The sequence below is a fragment of the Myripristis murdjan genome, chromosome 20, assembly GCF_902150065.1.
Source record: "Myripristis murdjan chromosome 20, fMyrMur1.1, whole genome shotgun sequence".
Taxonomy (NCBI): domain Eukaryota; kingdom Metazoa; phylum Chordata; class Actinopteri; order Holocentriformes; family Holocentridae; genus Myripristis; species Myripristis murdjan.
This window is the reverse complement of record NC_043999.1, coordinates 15,244,985-15,268,273: the sequence shown is the minus strand read 5'-3', so window position 1 is coordinate 15,268,273 and position 23,289 is coordinate 15,244,985. Positions and strand designations below refer to the sequence as shown.

At 41.7% G+C, this 23,289-nt stretch overlaps 2 protein-coding genes across 3 annotated transcripts; one reads left to right on the top strand and one right to left on the bottom strand.

Moving 5' to 3' along the window:
- Window positions 1-1,892: 1,892 nt before the first annotated feature.
- sbspon (somatomedin B and thrombospondin type 1 domain containing) lies at window positions 1,893-16,841 on the top strand. The gene is made up of 6 exons (XM_030080020.1): window positions 1,893-1,902; window positions 10,402-11,008; window positions 12,163-12,357; window positions 13,451-13,529; window positions 14,193-14,369; window positions 15,343-16,841. The coding sequence occupies exons 2-6, from the start codon at window positions 10,783-10,785 to the stop codon at window positions 15,458-15,460; spliced, it is 795 nt and encodes a 264-aa protein (XP_029935880.1). The 5' UTR covers window positions 1,893-1,902; window positions 10,402-10,782; the 3' UTR covers window positions 15,461-16,841.
- terf1 (telomeric repeat binding factor (NIMA-interacting) 1) lies at window positions 15,791-22,393 on the bottom strand. 2 transcript variants are annotated; one of them, XM_030080018.1, is made up of 10 exons: window positions 22,178-22,393; window positions 21,879-21,971; window positions 20,672-20,799; window positions 20,096-20,182; window positions 19,819-19,968; window positions 17,619-17,731; window positions 17,413-17,442; window positions 17,078-17,175; window positions 16,523-16,599; window positions 15,791-16,373 (listed from the first exon to the last, which is right to left on the bottom strand). In XM_030080018.1, exons 1-10 carry the CDS (start codon window positions 22,359-22,361, stop codon window positions 16,212-16,214), a joined length of 1,122 nt encoding a protein of 373 aa, XP_029935878.1. In that variant the 5' UTR covers window positions 22,362-22,393; the 3' UTR covers window positions 15,791-16,211. The 2 variants fall into 2 exon arrangements, with proteins under 2 accessions (XP_029935878.1, XP_029935879.1); XM_030080019.1 differs by having other exon boundaries at window positions 17,413-17,439.
- Window positions 22,394-23,289: the final 896 nt, after the last annotated feature.

The following is a 23,289-nucleotide window of genomic DNA, read 5'->3' as shown; positions in this document are numbered from 1 at the left end:
CGCAGCATGGCTAGTCTTTATATTTTGGGATTCCTGACCAGTGCTACTCAAATGTCAGATACATTTATTCAGATAGATATATTCTTTGAAATGATCTGTTATCTTTAACGTGTTAGCAATTTGACATGACCAAAGTGTTTACCGTGGCAAAGCCTTGCCACAAAAATAATACATGTTTATGATGAGCACTATTAAAATAGTATTTTTTATGCTCACAGCTCTCAGTGTTGCACTTAACATCTGCCTGAAAAGATATTTTTATATATATTTTTCTAATGTGTAATGGCTGTTATGTATTACTGCCATATTTCTTGCTGCACCATAAACATGTAGATATTGTCAATAACTGCAGCACTTGTGTGGCTTGCATCTCTTTACAACTGGAAAGTGTTGAGAATATTGCTGTTATGTACTCATAGGCTTATGTTTGAGGAAAACCTAAAAATAGTGTTTGACATGTATTAAATTAAAGAAAACAATTTAGTAAAAACCTTAATTGTGCCTTGTTTAAAGTCTTCCTAAGATGAAATAAATATTTTTGTTTAGTGGGTGTACCAGACTTTTTTTTCCCCTCTCCTATATTTTTCTGCTCCAATATTTCTCCAGTAATTCTGTGCTGTGAAGTTTTAAGTGTGACACGGACCAACAAGTCAACCCACACCCACTGTCTGCTACATATATTTCAGATAGCGCAGCAATCACCGAGTGCCTGAGTGATTGCGATGAAACATAATCTGCATTCCAAATCTGCAACAGACACAAAACTATGCCCCCAGATCTCAGAATGTGCCACTTTCCCACATAGCACATTGTTTTGTTGCAGTATAGCCTGCAGTCTATGTCACTGAATAGTCTTGTTCATTGTTACTTGACAAAGCAAGCACTCATTGCTGATTGTCTATTTGTTTTGAGGAAAATGAGAACTGATCCTCATAATTTGAATATATATGTAGCCTGTTATTTATGACTCTTTTTTTTTCATTTTCATAATTCATTTCATTTTTTTCATTTGGATAATTATTGGTTTGACCAATAATTGTTTAAACCCTGCTCATTTATCTTATTTTTTTTCTTTCAAAAAGCAACTTGACAGTGTAACTATTAGAAAGTTTCCTTGAAGCCCTAAGGAATCCCATGCAAATAATGCACAGTAGTCAACTTTATCCCTGTTATCACAATGCAAATAACTTGGCAAACAGGTGAGGAGTCGTGATTATGTATGAATTAAACAACCATTCCCGTGGGAGATTAAGGTTATAAAGCAAACCTCTAAACACCAAAGTTTCACCGCCTGCACTTTGAGTGTGTATTGCAGGAAATAATTGGCACGGGGTGTGAAGCCAGATGCCACAGCTGCAGTGAGTGCAGCCACAGACGTAGCCTGGGGCAGGGGGCAAATTAGAGTCTGCAAACTGACATACAGAGACACCAAGAAAAAGACGAGAAAATGTGACCGTCGTATATACAAAGTGATATCTAGAATACATCAAAAATAAAGATATGCATCGTGTTACATACAGTTTCACATCTCATCTGAGGGTTAAAGAGGCATCCCTTTACTGTGAGACTACCTTTATAATGGGATTACAAATGGTTTATATTTAGGGTATTATTTAGGTTCTTAACACTATAAATCATTAATAAACAACTATACACATATATAACGGTTATATACATATAACAGTTTTCATACATTAATGCAGATACCAAAGATGGCTGACTGACAAAAACACCAGATGAAGTGAGCTAAGCTACCAACAAGATCTGAGATTTACAAAAGGAGAAGGAAGCGCTGCCTGGCTCGAGTGGCTCACACGACAGGTGCTCTTTAGTGGGGCAGGCAAGAGTCCATTTGGAAACAAAGTCCTGGAGGTCTTGTTTGATATCAGCCAGTCCTCTTCCGTATGCGTTGGTCTGCTTATTTGCCTTGTTCAAGCAATTAAATAACTAATTTGCTTAATTCAACACTAGATTACTTTAGTTTTTTCCATGATTGCCTGCATCATGTATAGATTGTTATCAAGCAAGACCTCCAGGACTTTATCTCTACAAGAGCTGAGATTTAACAGAATAGATGCAGTGCAGCAGTAACTTGATCTTGCCAAATAGTGAGCCTGCATCAATGTATGAAAATTGTGTTCCAACTTCTTTATAATTACTGATTTATAAAGTGTTTGCAACCTGATCAATAACCTAATTATAAACCATTCATAAACCCATTGTAAGGGTATTCTTACTGTAAAGTGGTACCATTAAAGAGAAAGATACTGATAAGATATCATCGAAACATATGCCCCCACTGAAAATGAGGCAAGTAATAACCTCATATAATTTACACTTTTCTTTATACCATCCAGGTTGGCCTTTATTTTGATCAAATAGTCTCAAAATACAAAGTCTGGCACATTTCACGTGGCATCCCATCAACAAGTCTCAAAGATAAAAAAGAAAGAAGTGCAGTAAATCTTCAGGATGATGTTTTTTTTGTCCATTTCACTGATCTCTGATGTGCATCAACTCTCCACTAAGCCACCCTGCTTGTCAGGACGGCACTGTGAAACAGAGCCAAGATGGCCACATTAATTCTGTAATTCGAAAGATAATAATCTCCTGCGGTCTTTCGCTGGGATAATTTTTGGGTGGCGGCTGATGGGCCTGGAAGTGACAGATTAAAGGCTACTGATTATCTGGAAGGAGTTCAAGTGAAAGATCAAGATTTTTGTTTCATAATTTTTTTTGCTATTTGATAAGGCAGACGAGAGTTGGGAGAGGGGAACACAAGTAGCAAAGACAAGGAGCCAGATTTGCTCAGCTACCAGGATCCCTATAAGATCAAAGGTCTCTCTTGTCTTGATCAACATCTTTTGGCACTTTCACTGTAGCTTTATGTGTCCCCGGAGGGCAATTGGTTTTGCGACAAGATATAGAGACAAGACAATAAAATACAAAATGGCTACATAGGGTACATCAAACAGGGAGGGTGGCACTGATTGTTGCAGACCCGGGGAAAAGAATAGTGGTCTCAGGTTGACCTTCCCAAATCCCAGAATTGCATACAAGAATTGAGCTGAGTTTCGGGACATAAATTACAAGATCAACTTATCACCAGTATAAATACAACATGGATATGCAAGTGCAATTCAACAGTCTTATATAAACAAGTCAGCCAACAATGACATCAGCATCATGATGAAACATTGTCACAGCCATCATAATCATCCTTATCATCACTGTCACTATTATCATCATCAAAGAAAAACACGATCACTACTATTACCCACCCTGGCTTGAGTCCAGAAGGGAAATGGAGGTGAGAATGAATGAATGCCTGTATCTGTTGCTCCTCACAGGAGGGAGGTAATGTAACCAGCAGCCCAAGGGTAGGATCTCTAAGCCCTAACGAATGAAGAATTGATGGTGGTGGTGTAAGACTTTCTAAATTTAAATTTGATATTGTCAGAAAATTGGGCTCTGCTTGTGTCCCTCCCTCTCCCTGTGTAGTGAGGTGTGCATTTCAGGGCCACGCCGTGACCTAGAAACAGAGAACCATCCCCGTATTCATGCTAAGTGAAGAGGCTGTATTCACACTGAAGTGGAGGCCAGGTCTCCCTCTTCTTGCAGGGTTTACTGTCCCTTTCAAGTGTAGTGAAACAAAATGACCTGGAACAAACAGTCAACAATGAGGTCTTTAGTAAGAGCTGTGCTGGGGCCCAGCCACAAGTGGTTTATCATTTCAGTCACAGTTCCATGCAACTCTTCACAACCAGGACAGTACAGGGCCGTTAGCACACTAACTTGTTTATTTTTATGATGTGAAATATACATGTTTAACGGGCACTGACTCATGAAAAATTGCAGTGTCAAAATTTTTGTATTCGATATATTTTATATATCAGCCAGGTCATGTTACCTAGAGAGATTGTTGAGCAGGTGATGAGAAAATACAAGGCTATTTTGTTATGCCTCAAAGGCATATTCAGGCTTCGAGTGCAATTCATCAGCAGTGTTTAGTAATTAATATCTTGCCAACTGGGCAAAATGTTATGCCACAGTTGGTGCAAAAAGCGTATCAGTCTCTTAGTTTTATAACCGTGGGATTTTCTATCAGAAGCAGCAGGGGAGTGCAGGGTGCAGGTTCCCAGCCTGACCGGTGTAAGTGAAGAAGAATAGCCAGGCTGTGCTACTGTTTCACCTGACTTGATGTTGTGCCAGTCTGTGCTATCAACAGGGATCAGAGAATGTAGTCTGTTTGCCAAACTATAACTTTGCCAACACCAAAGATCAAAAAGAGGCCCACTTGGAATAAATGTCTTTGGGTCAGTGTGAAGGGAAAGAGCGTGTTTAGGTCTGGGGACAAAGATTAGTGCCATTTACTGTCATGACTACCTTCACGGGCATCATGTATGTGACGCCTAGTGCGCCAGTTGAGAGTATCAGGAGGTTTGATTCTCATTGATCAAATAGTATGAGACTGCCGTACATACTGCAATGCAATGTGCATCAGGTGAATGATTTTTCACAATGAACCTGGAGTGTCACACCCACCCTTTGTAACCTCAGTGAAATGAATTGACATAAAAAAAGACCACCTGCCGGCCAGTAAAAATTCCTTCTCGATAAGGCCCATAATTCACAGGCTGATCATTCCTGGCTCCCCCATGTTGTGACACCAGTTTGAACTCCTCTAAGGAAGCTTGTCAAGTGGTCCTAAAAGATAGTTACACAGTGATCAAAAACAAATGATAGAGCAAATAAAGCCACATGTGTCAATAGGAGCTGTTGGTCCAATGGCAGTCTGTGCGTCTGTGTGTTCAAACAGGGCAGTCTGAGGTCAGATCTTTGTTCCTCGCCATCATATGAGCACAGCTGAGCCCAAAGCTGTGTCAAATCTGTGGCAACACGGCTTACTGTGCCACAAATATTCACCACTTGCTTTGCTTGTGCTCTCTATCTCCACCTTCGACACAATAAAACATCAAGATAATTTTTTCTTATCGTAAAAATAAAAAAAAAATGTTTGCCTACATATTTTTACAGCTGTAAAGCGAGAATGATTTTCTTACCATAAATTCTAAGAAAAATCACACAGTTGGCTCACCTCATAATTATCTGTCATTGCCAGGCATGAGTGGCAACAACAGATAAATCTGAAGTGGTGTTTGCCAACAACATGCAAGTCAAAGCATGACAGAGTGATGTTTAGAAATGAATATTCATGCCCATGTTCCTCTGCCATCTGTGGCGTTATCATTTTCCGTACCTTTACAACTCATGGCTCAAAGACATTTTTACCCTGTGCCCTTGGCAGAGCAATGCACACTCACACACACACACACACACACAAATTGAAGGGCTTAACCTTTCCAGGGCTCTATGTCATTTTCAAATATGATTTATGAAACATACAGTGATAGATGTATCCCTATTGCCTAGTAATTATCATTACACCCTGAAGTTTCATTTCTCTGAGAGGCCAGGGTCACTCCCTCTCCCCGCCCACACATCTTGCCTCATCCGCCTGCCATTACTTCTAATGTGCACATTGATTTACATACATATTGAACTCCATGCCAGCATAGCTGAGCGATGAGGTGACAGTGACCAGATATGTTGTCAGGTGTGAGCTGAGGACCCCCACCCCACACACACACACACACATACATATACACACACACAAACACACACTTCTATATGGCGCTGTCTTCATCGTCATTACCTTGACACAGTGCCAAGGCAGCCAGCATGCAGAGCTGCTGCCAGAACATCAGTGCTCTCTCCTCCCTCGCTCATCCAGGAGCGTTCTCGCCCAGGTGAGCGTGTTATCATCCATAATACACTGGACAGTAATGTTCTGTAATGAATGGGGCATCATTAGTGGGATGTAAAAGTAGATGACTCATCATAATACATGCTGTTGGGAGCACAACGCTCAAGGTTTCTCGGTGAAGAGCGAGGGATGCTCAATCTCTCATGAGAGCCATGTTGTAGATGCAATCATCTACATACATGTAGGCTTGTTTAAACAGATTTCTCTGTTCATTAAAGGGCCACATGGGTCCTATTTTGACTGTCAGTAGTTGTGATTGTATCAGTCAGAATATGTCTCTTGCCTTCAAGTCAAGGCTAACATCCCCACTTCATTCCCATTCATTTTGAAACAAATGTGAAAAACTACTCTGTCAAACATGAAAGCTGATACATACAGGAAATTCTCTCCTGTGAATACATAGCTGGCCGGTATGTTTGCTAAAATCACTGTTTTGCTATATAAAAAATTGCTTTACATTTTTTGCATTAATACCAAATGTGTTCCACGCTTAAAGAGATTGTTCAGTCCCAGGTTCCCCAGTGAAATGCAAGTGGCCTTGCTGAGCGAGTTGCTTACCTCAGGTGTATGCTGTGCTGAACAGCATGTGCTCCCTGTGTTCCTATTTTACCTGTGAGGAACACGTTTCCTTGTTCAGTGGTGGAAACTCCAGCCAGTTCCTGACCTCCCCCGTATGTCCTGAGCTGTCAATCACACCTGGAAAAAAATAGTTCCTTTCAAGCGTGTAATTCTAAGCTACCGAAGCATATTATGTGCACACTTCATGCAGTCAATATGACGGACAGATATGGTTACTGCTGACAACATGTCAAAACAAGACTGGTACGGTCACTTAAAATAACTTGTAATGAGATTTTCGACAGAAAAGGGCAGCGTGCTTTAATTTCTACTCTTTGATTGATTGATTTTTTTTTTTTTTTTTTGGTTTATGTAAATTTCTTTTAATCGTTTACTTCTTTGTCCTCCTCCCCACTTTCAGGCCTTTTACTCGCTCTCTGATTTCACTCCTGCTACTGATGAAGTACACTGTACCCTCGACATTAAGCCCACCCTCTCTTTCATTACTGGCTCAACTCAAGAAGGGATTGCATCTTTCTCCTGGTCAGCCTACCTGTGTACTCAGTGTATTTTCTAGCCCCACATTCATTTTAAAACTCGCTGCCAAAACGTGGTCCACTTTGTTTTGACAGCCATTTACACAAGCCAAGGCAAACATCCAGTCGTTCTCTCCGTAATGAGTCATGCTTACCTGCGTGTCATCACCAGGCACGCTATTTACAAGGAATAAGATAAAAGACTCACACACTCGAGGGACGGCGCATAAGCAAATCCACACCTATATAGATACCAACACAGAAACTCAGAGGCAGACAATGACATATAGACACACACGCTTTACACTGTCTCACACACACACACTAAACGTACAGATGCACACATGGAGTGCGGAAGTAGGAGACGCCCGAGCAGTAAATTCAGAAGATTGAAGTGAACAAAGGCTTCCATTCATGGGACAGACACACCACTGTACGCATTTGAGGGAAACATGCTTGATTTAATTAACCCAGTCTCAAACTCTTGGATTAAACATTTCTTTGAGGTTAAATGTTTGTCAAGGTCTGGATTTTTTTTTTTTTTTTTTTTTTTTTTTGCTTTCAGTATTACTTTTTGAGTTTATGCGTTTTTGATTTTGAACAGTGATATGTTAGTGAGGATGCAATGAACAGCCATGCACTATGTCACAATGTCATCCATTCAAGTTCAACTTGTGAGCGATGTCAAAATGTTGCCCATCCTGTTGCCATCGTGTTTCTTATGCAAAATAAATAAATAAATAAATAACAACCACACCTTTCAAATTACTTTGCAAGAATCAAAGAGTGTGAGGTCAGAGGTGACATCATTGCCTTACCTTGAGAACACGTGCTGAGACCCAAAGGTGAATTCTTGTGTGCGCGCATGGAGGATTTATAACTATAGCAACCCAGGTCAGTTGTTACCATGGGGACAGCTACAGTTTGGATTCCCCATGCAGGCGAGATGCAGCTGGATTCACCCTGCTGTCTCCTTGACGCCCAGTGCAAGAGGTAATGGTATGCACTCTGTCATTCTCAGCTATGTCCAACCAACCTGTGTGTGTGTGTGTGTGTGTGTGTGTGTGTGTGTGTAAATGTTGTATTCAACTCATATGGCAGCCAGTGACAGAATGTGTCGACCATAAACATACATATTTACTGTTCATTGCTTTGAGAGAGTCCTAGGATGTGATCTCTTTGGTGAAGGCTTAATCTCCTTTGCTCTCTCTCTCTCTCTCTCTCTCACACACACACACACACACACACATGCAGACACACACCAAAGGATGGTGTATTACTCTGGAAAGCCTGATAGCCTTTGACAAGTGCACGGTAAGGGCAGGAGGTCCAGGGTTTGGGGCCTGTCAGATGTAAAACACACAAGCTTTGATGTGCACTTCCAACGTGCTGAAGCCATAGCAAACTTTGATGTGGCTGTAAATCCTGCATCGGTGCTCAGATCAAATCAATACAGTAAATCTGCACTCCTCTGTGTGTGCAAGTGTACCCTGGTAGCATTTCGGTAATCCTTTCCTCGCTCAATAAATAGAGGAATGACTTCCACTCGGCAAACTGTCAAGATTTTTGGCATCTCTATCTACATATTATTTTATTTGTTTCACTCCAAAATTAAATATTAAAAAATTGAAAAATGTAACATCTAAGAAATGATGTTTAGTTTTACGGAAAAAAAAAAAAAAAAAAAAAAAAAAAAAAAGATTAGCAGGGTTATCTATAGTCAAGACACTTTGAATGATGAAATTCAACAAATTATTTCCCCAAATGAAAACACTAACATTTTTGAATGATACTGCTCCTCATGTATTATGCATAGGGGCAAGAGATTTTATTTTTTAAGAGGTTATCAAGCTGTTGTTAAATGATTTCCTTATCACATGCACGGACAATGTGCCTGAGTTGTTTTGAGGTCAGCCGGGTTCAGCCCCTCACACTACTATACAATGATTTAGACATGTGCTCCTCAAGCCTTTCAGTGATGCTGCTGCTGCTGTTGATGATGATTATGGTGAAGATGAATGCTATTACTGTCGCTTGACCTGCCTGCTCCATGGTGCGCAGGAGAATCAAAGGACCCAAAGAGACCCCCCTCTGCTCCCCACAAGCTGTTTTGCCGGAGAGGGGAGGCAAAGTGTCCGACGTATTACGAATATCTGCCCCTTCTATAGCGGTAATCGAGGCCTCATTCCCGTCTAGCGCTCCCTGCAGAGGCCTCATTTGTTTCCCATGAGATGGAGGAGAAACTGGTCAAACAGAGGCTGACCTGCAGGGGAGTTCACAACATCCTCAGACATTCAGGCTCCTCCAGCAAACATAACAGTGCAAAATGCAGTTTGTCTGTGTCATGCAATATCGCATATCTCTAAGTTTTTTTTTTTTTTTTTTTTTTTTTTTTTTCAAGAGGTGATTCATCTCAAGGGGCTTATCCACCAAATAAATGTCATATTTTCCCCACCATTCAAGTGTTAAAAATATTCCACCAAGTTTTAGGTGTCAGTTTTTCTCAAGTCCAGGAAATTTCACTTTGGCATGACAGACATTGGGCTCAAAGACGGCATCACAAAAAGTTTTCTGTGATGTCTCTCTACACTTGCACTCACAGCGGCAAATCTAATAGCCTTTCTAATCAATCAAACTGACAGTGGTGCGCCTCATCCTAATGAGATAAAACAATTAGCCTTGCTAGGAATGCCGTAGACATGCCTCTGCAGAATTATACGAAAGGAGCCTGTCATCTATCTTTGGCTTGCTCTGTCTCTTAAGAGTTATAAATGAAAGCCACGCCCTTGTCTGCAAATAATGTACACTGGAGCTCCTGGTCACTGACAGCGATATTCACCCATGGTATGCGGGCTAATCTAATTTGTGTTTATCTGAGCCACCATGGCAGGCCAGTATACTGAAACTCAGGACTCCAAATACATCTGTTCAACAAATGTCCCATGTGCAACAGGAAGTAGAGAATACCGTGCCCGATGTGTGTGTTTTTCTGCAACACTACTGTAAGTGGAAAAAAAAGAATGAGAAAAGGGGTGAGAGAGGTGAGAACCAGAGGGTGGCTTTACAACACACAGCGGGGCCCCTGGCACAATCACCTGGAGCCCTGCCAGCCGCTTGCATTCCTCCTGCTCTTTTGGGACTCACAGTGCTGGGGTGGCAGAAAGCGGCTGGGCAAGACTGGCATCAACAAATCTGCAGGGAGAGGGCGAAAAAGAGGGAAAATAAAGCAGGTGAGAGAGGAGACAGGAGACAGAGAGGGAAAGAGAGCGAGAGAGAGAGAGTTAGGAAGACATACGCAGGGTGAGTAACAGAAGCAGAGGGGAAACACACACCGGCTCACCCCTCCCTCCCTTCCCCTCGTCCTCATTGTCTCCTCCCGTGTGTGATCAACTGGAGGGAGGTGCTCAGCTGGGGACAGGGAGAGAGGGAGAGAGAGAGAGAGAGAGAGAAAGAGAAAGAGAGAGAGAGACAGTTTCTGAGGACAGGAACACAGACACAACAGACACATGGAGAGTTCGGTCAGAGCCCAGACGGGATATTTTGTCCTGTAGGGATTGTTCTGTAAACCTGTTGCTGGAGGGAGGGAAACAGAGGGGCTGTGTGGTGCTGGACACAGGAATTCCAGGTCACAAGGGCTCCTGTGGCAGAGTACAGTCTTGGCTGGGCTGGGCTGGACTGGTATTCCACCCTCTCCCTCTCACGGTCATGAGCATGATAGAGGTAGACCTAGGAAGAGGAGAGAAGAGCACTTAAACACTGGAAGGACACTGGAAAAATCACATCGCAGGGGCAAACAAGAGACTTTTCAACCCGCTCCAGGGGTTCACATCCGACTTGACCCCCCTCTTTCTTTGCTCCATCATGACGGGACCTTCTGTGGAGTTTGCCTGTTTGTTTCTGGTTGTTTGCGCTCTTGGAGTGAACCACTTGGCGTGCGGGGGGTGTGCGGGGAAATGCTGTCGGGGCAAAGACTCGAGCTGTGTGACCACTGACTGGAGGATGGACCGCGTCTATGGGACGTGCTACTGTGATGAGCTCTGTGTCAGGACCAAGGACTGCTGCTTTGACTACTTCACCGAGTGCCCAGGTGAGGAATGGAGCCAGGAATTGCACAGAGTGGTGGAGACAAGAGGCAGTAAACCATAATCTGTTTTTATGTGCACATCAAGCCATAGATGCTAGTATGAGATAACCTTCAGTGTAGTGCCTATGAGATAACCTGAACCCATGGTAAAGATAGATTATCTTCTGGTTCTGCTCATCAGGTATAGAAGATGAAGATGGATGGGAAACACAGATAATTTTCTATACCTGCTCATGATATTTCATCATCCTATATCTCTGATAACACAGGCCAGGCGGGGAAGGGTGTGTTCCAAAATTTCCTATACACATGCTCGATTATTTGTCTGTATTTACCTTGACTGTTTTGAGCTCTGGGCAGAGGCCTATCCAGTTCTTACCACTGGCTCATCCTATATTCTTCATAGTTTAACTTGTAAATTGCACAGAATGTAGTCTGTCAACAGCTTTTACTGTAGCTACTGTCGCTATTTACTGTAGGCTACTTCATCACAAAAGAGGTAACATTCATATCACCAAACAACTGAAACCAGGGCTGGCTGTGCCTAACCTCATTTCAGTGGACTGGCCCACATAATGGAATTAGTTCAAATATTTGAAGAATGTGATTCTGTCAATCAGTTATAGCAATTATAGTCTGACTCAAACAAGCAGAGCGTGCCTAATATGTGTTATAGGCCAGTAGTCACTAAATCTGCATGCTTAATACATCAAAGCTTGAACCTCATGCACGGAGAGCAACAGGAAAGAAACTCATAGGATTATATGATTGAATGGGTTGGAGTTCACTTGGCCGGCTCTCAAATCACTTGTAGCTGAATAGGAAACATAACTTCTGTGAGTCAGAATCAATCTCTCATTGATCTAAAATTATTTCCAGAATATTTAGCTTTTTGGTCAGTCTCTTTTTACTCTGAAATTCAGGAAAAGTGTAATTATCCGGTCTGCAGCAATACAGTTGAGGTGTCCTGCAGCTGGGAAACAGGGACTCAGAAGTGCCACTTCTCTCCTCACTGATCTGAACCAATTATACTTTTACTTTTTTTTTTTACCGCTGGGCCTGGGTATTCTGGGTTTCTTGTCAGTTCAGCTTTGTGTTTCTGTTACCACAGAGGAAATGTTCTAATGTTTCTTCCTCAACATCCGTGCCACATCCAGCTCAGGACTGTGCTGTGAGTGAGTGGAGTTATTGGAGCGGCTGTGCCAAGCAGTGCCAACCCTCAGTGCGAGTGCGAGTTCGTCACATCGAGCAGCGGCCCAGGAACGGCGGAGAGCCCTGCCCCGACTTGGAGCAGAAGGCAGGCTGCAGGGAGTACCGAGACCACCAGGGGGGGAACTGTGGACTCAACTCAGGTACACACATACAAGCACACAAACACACACAAACACATACACCCACAAAAGAGAAAAGGCATGCACTACCACAAACCCAAATATGGATGTGACTGACTGGAGATAGCATCAATTCTCTTTTAATTAATTTGATTCCAAAAGTTAATTACCTCCACGAAAAAGGTGAATATGTGATTTACCTTGTCGGTTCGTCACACTATCAGCTTAATATCTCAGAAAGTACTGGATGGATGATGAGAATGTTTTGGGATGGTTGGCCACAGTCCAGCGAGGAAGTGGTTACGGTTTTGGGTCAATTGACCTCAAAGGGGTGTGACTGTGGGTGCCGGTTGCACAACTAGGCCAATAGTTTCCTAACATAACATTTCATAACATCATGAAATCCAGCAGGGAGGCTGGTCCATGGGCTCATCAAAATGTCACTGTCCAACTGTCCATGCTGATTGGCTGAAAGTGTGGTGTCCTGTGATAACAACATAGTCAGAAAAGGCAGGGCAGTAACAGGGCCCTAGTTTCCAAATGCATTTATGTAGCACCACAAAACCCTGTGTGGATGGGGCTTCGAACAAACAGGGCCATAATTTTGAAACTGATACATGTACCATCACAAAACCTAGTGGGATGATTCATCATAGGTCAAGGCAGCACTGAGCAACCTTCCCTGCTGATTGGATGAAAGGGGTGTGTCCTATGACAACAACACTGTTAAAGGAGAGTGGCTTAGGACAAACAGGGCTGTAAGGTCAAGTTGTGACCTTGGGGTAGGTCTGCAATCCACTGTGTGCCTTGTTGTTAAAAGTCTAATCTAATGAAAGAGAGTTCATTTTCACCATTTCTTCAGACTAGAAAAAAAAAAAGCATTTTAACGGCAAAATTTTGACTCAATTAATTGGCCCCAGCTGAACACACACATACAAACTGATTTGATTTTCTAGGTTTTAATGTGTGTGATAACCTTCCACTAGATTTTAAGTCACTTTTTATTCTTAATGTATTACCTTTGCACTTTACATAAACTTGAAACTGAACTTATCTCTGTAAAGGGGGTTTTGTTTGGTGCTAATCAAGACACTGAAGGGCTCTCTCTTGACAGGTCCAGCATTCATCACCAGCATTGAGTTCGGTAAGGGACGGCCCAAGCATGACAGCTATGGAAACCCCCTGGATCCTGGGTAGGTTTTTGTGTAATGCTTCTGTAAAGCTGCCCTAAGTATTGTGAGACTGCAGCTCTTAACCAGGGGACTTCAGCAACTTCAGATTCAAGGGTTGAAAAGTTTATAGCTGCTGCCAAGGGCTAACCTCCCCTCAATGCTCTGATCTGTAATTCAACACCTATTGTGTGGGAGAAAAAAAAAAAAAAAAAAAAAAACCAGCACATCTTTTTCTCAATCTGCATGAGCCACCAGTGGGCATGAGCTCATCTGGGTTTCTGTCTACGACACTGACGCAGATCATTAAGTACAGCAGCTCTGAGTTTGCCCGCAACACTTTGAAACTGAAGACTTCAACTTTAATAGGAGCTGTCACATGAAAAGCATATGCACAAAAGTCGGGATGACTTTGGTGAGGTTTTGTGGACAGCAGGTCACATAAGTGCAGCGTTATTATGGGATGGATTATCATTCACATTTGACAAGAGGTGTATCCCTGCAACCCATAACCTGAATGTAAAAAACTTACAATGGGTTGTTTGCTTGATTTACGAGTCACAAAGGAGGAAATATAGATAAGAGAAGCAGACAGGTTAGAGAATATTTTGTACAAGTAGTGTGAGACTAGTCTTAATACTCCCAAAATTACTGCACTGTGACCCACATGACCCTCTCCACCACCAGGTTCTGTGTGGAGTTCACACTGGAGTCCCGGACACCTCACTGCACAGTGGAGAACCAGCCACACACACACTGGATGCGCTACATAACAGAAGGCTTCAAAGTGTGTGTGGCATGCCAGCCACCTGCCATGCGTAACAATAGTGGCAGCTGCCAAGGAGACGGTCAGGAATCAGACAAGTATGAAGTTATGAAGTGTTTCAATTGGCGCCCTTTCAGCGGTTACATATTTGTACATACAAAGGCCAGGAGGTCAAATTATGCTCAGTTGAATTCCCTTAAAACTGGAGAGCCAAATATCATTTGATAAGAAAAGGCACTCAAATGTGACCTCCCTCCAGCTGTCATTATATCAATCCCACTTTCATTTTACACTTTGAATCAAGTGAATTGACAGAAAGGCCGCAGTGTGCCGTAATTCAGAAAAGTGGAACAAGGACAGATACTTACTTTATTTCTGTGACCTACACCAGTTTTGCTGTCTCTCACACACCAACACACAGGGGAGTGGTTTATGCACTCCTCTCCTCTGGTAAGGTGGCCTGTGCCCCCCACCACCTTCCCTTCAAGACAACCTTTGCTTATTTGTTCCACAATAAAAAGTCAGGACTCCTCATACACCACCTAGGTCCTCACACATTTAACCAATCAAACTTAGTCTGACATTATCCAGTGTATAGAATAAATAGCCCTAAGGTTACAAAATGGGTGTCTGTCTGGAAGGTGGCCGGTTTGTCTTCATGACCTAGGTGGGAAAATCTTGGTAGGGTAAGTGCTGTCCTTTGAAAACTGTGTTTGATATTCTCTTCAGCAAGGCACTGAATATAAACAAAAAGGGTGAAGATGGCTCTAGCTCTATAAACATGAAAGTTGAATCAAGCCATAAATATATAAAAGTCAAGATGTATAAATATATAAAAGCTTCATGAATGTGTGTATAGCTCTATAAATATGAAGCAGAGTGGAGCCGCAAGACAGTATGCATGTTCCAGAAAAACCCCTCCTGAGAATCAGTAATATGGTGGGTGTTGCCGGGGGGGTGTACACAAGTGATGTCATCCACTTGTCACAAAAGGCTAAGTTTATCTGTCTGCCTATCCTCCGTAACCACCAGAACAATGTGCACTAATTGTGGGCTGTGTCTGTGCTGCAGAGAAGCTGTGCTCCACTGGCAGGCAGTGGGAAGCCCTCGGTGCAGCGGGACATGGAAGAAGGTCCAGAAAACCCAGCAGTGCAGCTGCCCGCCACAACACAGCTTCCTGTTCATCTGAAGCACACAAAACCATGAGCTGACCCTCCAGTCCGGTGTCCTCAGTATCGTTTCACAGCCACGGCCATGCCATCAGTAGAGCTGACAGGACCAGAGTATTAAGACACCTAGATATGCCAGACACAATTTTAAATATGAAAAGACGTTTGAGACTCGGCTTTGCAATAACCCATTAACTGTCTGTTGTAAAGATGTGACACAAGCAAAATCAATGTTTCAGTCAGCGAAATGAACATTTGCTATAATTCAGTTGAATGTGAAATGTCAAAACAATACCGTATTTGACATCTGTACAGCTCTTTCTAGTACAGAACACTGGGCACATACCACACTTGTTTTGGCATAACTTTATTGTAAACATGCTGCTTTTGTATTCCACTCTTCTTCAAAATGAAATTGCTACAAAAAAGTATTAACTTAAAAAACATTACATCTAAAAAATATTTTACTTTTTTTGTTTTGTTTTGGGAAAACAAAACACATAAGAAACTGTGTTCCTGAGTATAGAAGTGAACAAATTGTCCACCTCCACTGCTCTGTGTTGAGCGCCCTCTGGTGGTACTTCATTTCCAATGACAGCATCCAAAGCATTATGGGGGAACACATTCAACAAATCATAAAAAATTATAGTGCAATTTTGGCTACTGGTTAAAAATAATCTAATGAATAATGCAGTAAAGCTTATTAAAAAATATATTTATTATTTACAGGAATGTTGTTGTAGCATATAAGTTAAAGGGTTCGCTCCCTCCTCAGCTGACTTTTTGTGCCCTCACGAGGACTCTCCAGCGGTCTTTCAGCATGGTGCCTGTGCGTCCTTCAAAGTCATATTCCTGTAAGATGAGCGACCACTTCCCCGTGCCGTGACGTTTCACGCCATCCTTTAGGTTCTTGTCCAGCTTGTACGTCCATTTCTAACCAAGGTGAGGCATAAACGCAAAGTCACTGGTTGAGAGTTTTTCAGAGAACCTCCATCCAAACAAAACATGACTTTTTTCTCATGATCTACCTGGGATTAAAGTGATAAGCCAACCCTGAACGATCTCTTCTTAGTTCCACTGACCTTTCTTGGTTTGCTGATTCTGGAGGCGTTCACTGACTTCTTAGATGACTCTGGTTGAGTTGTCTCACGAAATATTTCTGAAAGAGAGAGAAGTTTTAACATTCAGTTTAGCTACTGTTGGCTCATTTTGCTCTGAAATAAAGAGAGGTACAATGTTCGGGTGAACACACTGCTAGATGTTTTATTTATTTATTTTTTTAAAACCCTTGGGGGTACCACATCTTTTTACTGATGAAACCCCCCCAATAATTGTCCATGCCAAGCTTTGCACTGACAAATTTTAACAACCCTGAATTAAAGTAATTACTTGCCAACTGTGGATGTTAGTTGTTTTTCAAGGATTATTTATTTATTTATTTATTTTATTTCTTTGTCAAAATAATCAACAACTACATAATTTTTCAAAAACATTTATCCCTTTTTTCATAACATGACTGGGCCTGGAAAACATAACTTTCCTGGTTGTCTTTTGAGTATGGGACTCCTGCTACATCAAGTTATAGCACAACGTATAAAGTTTTAGCACAAATGTCAAAGGACAGAGGGAGAACATACCAATCCCATTAGTCCGTTTAAGAACAACAACAGGCTTCTTGCAGGATTCGGGTTTCCACACATCAGTAATTTTCGTTGACAGCAGCTTCTTTTTGGCCCTGTGGAAGCACAGTACACTTTGACAAATGATTTCTTTACTCCATATGTACCCACTAAGAGCGGACACGTCTCAGGGCTGGAGACACAGGCAGAGGTCCACTACAGGCATACTGACTGCAAATTGAAAGTACTTAATGAATCTCTACAGTCAGCAAAACACTTGAGGACACTGACGGCCCAGAAAAATATTACTTGCTGAATGAAAAGGTTGCACTCAAAGACTCAATTCTACTAACCTCAACTGTGCAGTTTCCCTCCTATTCCTGCTGAGAGAAGGACAATTCATACTATAACTGTTCTCATCAGAAAATGAGCATTTATGAAAAGGAAGTGATTCATGAGCGCAGTTAACTGTGTATGTGGGCTCATTCTGAAATAATAGAACAACAGTGACCGAGCAACAGCCTTTTGGAAACTGCAGAGTTAAGAAACCATTTCTTACTTTCTGCTCTTCTCTGCCGTTCTGTTCAAAGTTTCGGAGAGAGTCTCGTCCCGTGGCTCCAGGTGATCTGTGGCCTCCCTGTGCTCGGATGACTTGGCCGCCTCAGTGGCTGCCTGATGGACGGACAGGCAAACATAATTTACATTTGCATGTGTTGATGTTTCTAACTGATATTACATGGTGCTCTAAAACATACTCTCAGGTTCAAGGGAGGTCATCATGAGAAATTTAACAAAATTCATAAAGCCGGTCATTAAAGTAGCCACCTAAGTTTAACCTTGGTCAGCGGCTACTATGTAAATTGTTCTTTCAACTTTCATGAATAAGCAAGAGTCTGTTAAACCCTTAGGGGGGGCTCTGCTGAATGGTGCAGTTTGCCCTTCCAACTAATTTGATGACAACTTCTCAATTAACTATGACTGATAATGCCAGATCAGCACCTTGAGCTGGTCGCTGCATTATTCAAAGGATGAGGGCAGACCGAAGCAGCACTGTTCACACCCTCATCTCAGTTTAAGACTCTTTAACTCTTACAACGTGTTTGTTAAACCTTCCTCTCTTGCTGGAGCCAAGCATGGTTTGGTAAAAGTAAACAAAAGTATCACCTCATTCACTTGTGTGGTGGATGACATCCTGCCCAGCACAAATAAACTGATGAGCTTAAGCCTGACCTGAACAAACCGGATTTTGGGACTGCGGAGTCAATTACAACATGAAGTCAAGTCATTTCTGTACAAAATGGATTAATCAAGTTCAACAATAATCCAATCACATTCGCTCCTGCATGGCCGAAAGCCCAGTTCACACAAATTCAGATGAATCCCGACACTGTTTTGGTCAGCAGCACAGCATGTGGACTCAGAGGCTAAGACATTATTTTAACAAACCTACAGACGTTGTGAGCTGAAATGGACTTTAAATGTGTATGTAAATGTTGGCATGGTGACATTAAAGTGGCCAGTGCTGCACTAATCTAATTTCTGACACTAAGAAAAGCTTTAACCTTTTAGGCCGAATGTCTTGATTCAAGATAGACTTATCTCATTCAGACCACTCTTATTTTATTTATTCAGATATTCTAATATTCTAAGCAATTAATAATATCCATATATTCAATAATATATCTCATATAATATTCTTAACACATTAAATGAATCAAGTTGTCTGATAAAAAAGGTGAAATTATTGCGTCAAATGCTGCACTATGCTAAGAAATTCATTATGCTTTTTGGCCAGTGTGTTGATTCAAGATAGAATTATTTCCTTCAGACCGCTATTGTTTTATTTAATCAGCATCAGGAAAAAAAAAAAAACCTTGAATCTGCAATTTTACATTACAGTGTTAATTCCTACCCCAGGAATTTCTTCAAGTAATACTTTAATCACTTTTGGCTTTGTGATGGAGAAACGGTTTCAAGGCTGCTAAACTTTAAGAGAACAGGTGATGAAGATCTACAGAAAGCAGAGCTGGATACTGAACAATGATTATTAATTAATGCTGAACAATGACTGAACGGATTAAAGCTATGACAAAGTGAATGAGTATGTCTATAGCCTTTCTACTGAACTAATTATTCAGTGCGGTCCGTTGCATGCTTGTTTTACACCACAGTACAAAATATTATTTTAAAACTGAACAGCCTCCAATTCATATTTAGGGCATTTTGAAAGCAGTGTGTCATATTAATGCTCCCAGCACTGCGGCTGGTAAAGAACCCAGCTAGTTTTTGAATGTAGCCTGTGAATGCTTCATGGCATGGAGTGCTGTTAACCAATTATGTGAGAATCCTGACATTAGGTCATCTAATAAAGTTTCAATCTACAAGACTGATCAAGCGATGCACTAGGGGCATTTCAAAATGTCATTTAATATCGCAGTCTACAGCACTTGTCATTTCCCTAAAATCAGAGGCAGGGACGTGACGTGTGCTTAAAATAGCCTGGTGGGGTGCCTTCCATGGGACAGCGCAGAAATGGTTTCAGCTGTACCGGCGATATCAAATGAATCCCTATTCCAGGAACTGCCTTCCAGTCAGGCTAAAATCTGTTTTAATTTATTGCTGACTATCACACATATCTGCGGTAAATATAAACAGAACTGAACTTGGAAAGGATTAGCTTGTGTCGCTCTGATACAGCCTGTAACCAACGGTGCACTGCGTCCTACGTTGTGTACGTGACTCTGGCGCCTGCCCCGTACCTGGAGGAGGTAGTCAGAGGGGTTCTTCTCCAGGTAGGCGTCCAGGAATGACTGGACGGTCTCCAGCAGGCGGCTGAAGCTGAAGCTCAGGAGGAACGGGTGGTACGTGTCTCTTTGCGTCACTACTGTTGACAGCTTGACCCTTATGTTCTGTGGACAAAATGAGCTGTTACATGTGTGTGTGTGAGTGTGTCCAGTCCAAAATCTTGCCTCAGGCACTGAATACATCAGCATCAGCTCTACTGAAGTGAATGCAGACAATAATTGAAATGTATACCTCAGGGAAGTCATGTTTCTCCTCAAACCACTTGAGGGCAGAGGAGGCCATGGATCTTTGGCCTTTTTCCAAGCACACGGCCACCGACTAGGAATGGTGGGAAAGTATTAGACACAATGCTTAAAATAGGAAAAAAAAACATCCCTGTGTGACATCTAATCTTAGTCTTACTAGCTCCTTGAACTGATAATACCTATTCATTATAGTCAGTGGAGTGGAGTGTTGTCAAGAATGACTTTTTATCATCCAATCACCCTGGCACACCTTAAATGCTGTGTCTGGACTGTCCAAATCAGATTTTGCATGCATTATCATCAAATGAAACAGAGCACATTGCTAAAAGGCTTGCACTGTGATTGGACATCTACCTCGTATGGAGCAAATTCAGTTGCATGCAAACAAAATAAAAGAGAAAGAGGAGAAGAGTGGGGAATGCAAATGTGGACAGAAATATGAGAGGGATGTGTGTATATTTCCAGGACCTGTGTGATCTCAAACACAGAGTGCAGCATTTTTCTGACAGCCTAATGCATCAACGCAAGCAGCTCGAGGGACAGTGATATGCTATGAGTTTACCTGGATAAGCAAAAGATTGGCGATGTTATTAAATAAACTTTCATCTGCGACAGTGTCTCTCAGGGCTGGCCATATATTGGCTGCAGACATCAGGGGCATCACATGGTCATCTTCCTCATACTGCATATCTAGAAAAATACCAACAATGCCGTGCATGGTTAAAAACATCACTACGGCTTGTGTGAGGGTGTGTGCCTTTATGCTTGTGTGTGAAGAGGATAGTTTCAAAAGCATGAGTAACCCTCACCCTAATCCTCTGCGAACAATTACTTTAGTAGGTATTAGTTACATTTCCGATTTACATAAATATTACCAGGAGACAAAAAAAAAAAAAAAATTAAAAAAAAAATCTGAAACTATCTGTTATAAAAATGCTGACTCCCTCTGATATCTATGCTTTTTGTACTGAACTAATGGGGTTTGAGATGAATATAATGGAGTTGGAGTAAGCACGAAAAGTTAAAAAGCGTCATAATTTCCCTCCTCAGTATCTCATCCCGTGTAGACAACGATGTGCTTTGTGTGAATGGAGTGACTTTCAAGGTTATCTAGCTCAAGAAGCAAAAACACAGCAAGTCACACATTATTCCTGTGAAAGTACAAATTTCTTGCATGTACACACAGACATACATAAACACAGATAGCACTCGGTATTCCTTTTCATACATAAATATATGAAACACACTTTTTTTTTACTAGTGTTTCACATATTTGTGCTTTAATAGACACATATGGGTGTATTATGCAGATTCTCTTATATTCTTAGACAAGCCCAAATATGATGGATTGTAAGAGAGGCAAGTTTGTGTGTATTTATTGATTGGTTTATTTTTCACATTTTGCTAAAAACTGAAGTAGGATATTTATATTTCAATGCTATAAATGGACCAGCAAGGGCATTTATAGCCAGCTGAAGGGAGGGAAGAAATGATGCTGAGCCATTTGCAATTATGGGAAACCCCTGTGTGAAAACTGTCTCTGTCTGGGCTGGGTTTTAAATGAGGCTGCCCCCTTTGTCAGGACACTGAGAGCCAAAAACGATCAGCCCAGAAATACATCACAATACATTTCACACCAGCTCTTGAAACAAAGATCGTCTATACTTTAAGCTGCTTCCAGAGCTAAACTCTCCATGAAATGAGTGACTGATTTAAAACTGTGTCAAAGGTGAGAGAAACAAGTTCAAATCAGCGGTACCAAGACTCACCCAGATGTTTGCCATGCAAGACTCTTGCGAGGAAGGCACATATGTTTCTTTTCTGGACGTGATGAGCTCTGAGAGACACACTCTCAGCGATGGCTAAAAACAGGAAGAACAGCGACTCAACTGGAGCGGCAAACAGTTCAAATTATTACCAAGAAGTCACTTTACTAAGTAACTTTTGAAGTAACTTTTCTACCCAATAGTCTTCTACTTCTTTCAGCTTTCTGTGACCAATATGTAATGCCGTTAACATCAGAGATAGGTAGTTTGCTATGAATGTGATGGTTTAGCTACCAAGTTACCTCGGAAAGCGGACAGTATTTGGTTGAATTCATCAAGTTCGCCGTCCTTGAAGTGCCTGCAAAGACACACAAACGAGAAGTCCAACATCCACGCTGTCGCAACGGCTTTTACCTGAGAAAAACCGACACTTTTCTCTGCGGTGCTTGATATTTCTGCGCTCTTGTCTGTTGTTTCGGTCTCCATGTTTGTGTTGACTGTTTGAAATTGAAAAAACTCCTCAATTTCCGCGCGTTTGCGTCTCGCTGGTGTCACTTGCCGGCCTACAGCGCCCACTAGCGTACAGGAGGAGTAGCTACAGAATTGATCTCTTGAACACACACTAGTGAACTTATGATTCAACCACATAACATTAGTAATTCATGACATCCAAAAATTTTCATATTTGACCACCTCTTTGTTCAACACCTTCCCTCCATCTGAGAAACATGTTCTTGTTTGTTATCATTTGATACTGTCTTCCACACTCCCTATAGGCTTAGATGGGGAGAAAACAGCAGTCAACAGTCATTGTGTCACCAAATAAAACCTTAACGATCCTCAGATTTGTGTTAGTGCAGCAGAAAAGGAATTGATGGGCTGCAACAAAGAAGGAAAATAATAGTAACAGATCAATAGTGTGCACACAGAAATACAGCCAATGGGATTTATGTAGGCCAAACATATACGAACAATTAAAATCTTGACTTCAGTGGAAGGTGTCAGTGAGAAGAAAGTGGAGGAAAGAGTGGATTACTGCAAAATTACAGCAGTAGAATAAATTGAGAAAAAAAAAATATCCAGTACCAATATTCTTCTTTTTCATTGGGGCTCACATGGATCCCACTTTGGTAAACTTGCTCCAAGTGCTGTGGTCATTTAAGATCATGGTCCAAACTCTCTTTCTTAACCCGCCTCCAGGTAAGTGTTGAAGCCCATATCCCTTATCTCAACAAATGATCAGGAACTTGACAACAAAATACAGTTCTGCCTGAGACTGAAACGTTTTTCTGACCTCTTGGGATGTTTTTCTTTCCTTTTTTCCCCCCAAGTTAAGAGATACTTTTTGTTTTCTATTTCAAGGGATACAGCCTCCAGGCAGTCCATAGAGGATGTATTAGGACTACAAAAGTCC

Coding starts and splice junctions, on each gene's coding strand:
- sbspon (XM_030080020.1), top strand. CDS start 10,783: ATGACGGGACCTTCTGTGGAGTTTGCCTGTTTGTTTCTGGTTGTTTGC. Junction 11,009..12,162: donor CTACTTCACCGAGTGCCCAG/GTGAGGAATGGA, acceptor TGCCACATCCAG/CTCAGGACTGTGCTGTGAGT. Junction 12,358..13,450: donor GAACTGTGGACTCAACTCAG/GTACACACATAC, acceptor CTCTCTTGACAG/GTCCAGCATTCATCACCAGC.
- terf1 (XM_030080018.1), bottom strand. CDS start 22,361: ATGGAGACCGAAACAACAGACAAGAGCGCAGAAATATCAAGCACCGCA. Junction 21,972..22,177: donor AATACTGTCCGCTTTCCGAG/GTAACTTGGTAG, acceptor TCCTGTTTTTAG/CCATCGCTGAGAGTGTGTCT. Junction 16,374..16,522: donor GAATCAGCAAACCAAGAAAG/GTCAGTGGAACT, acceptor CACCTTGGTTAG/AAATGGACGTACAAGCTGGA.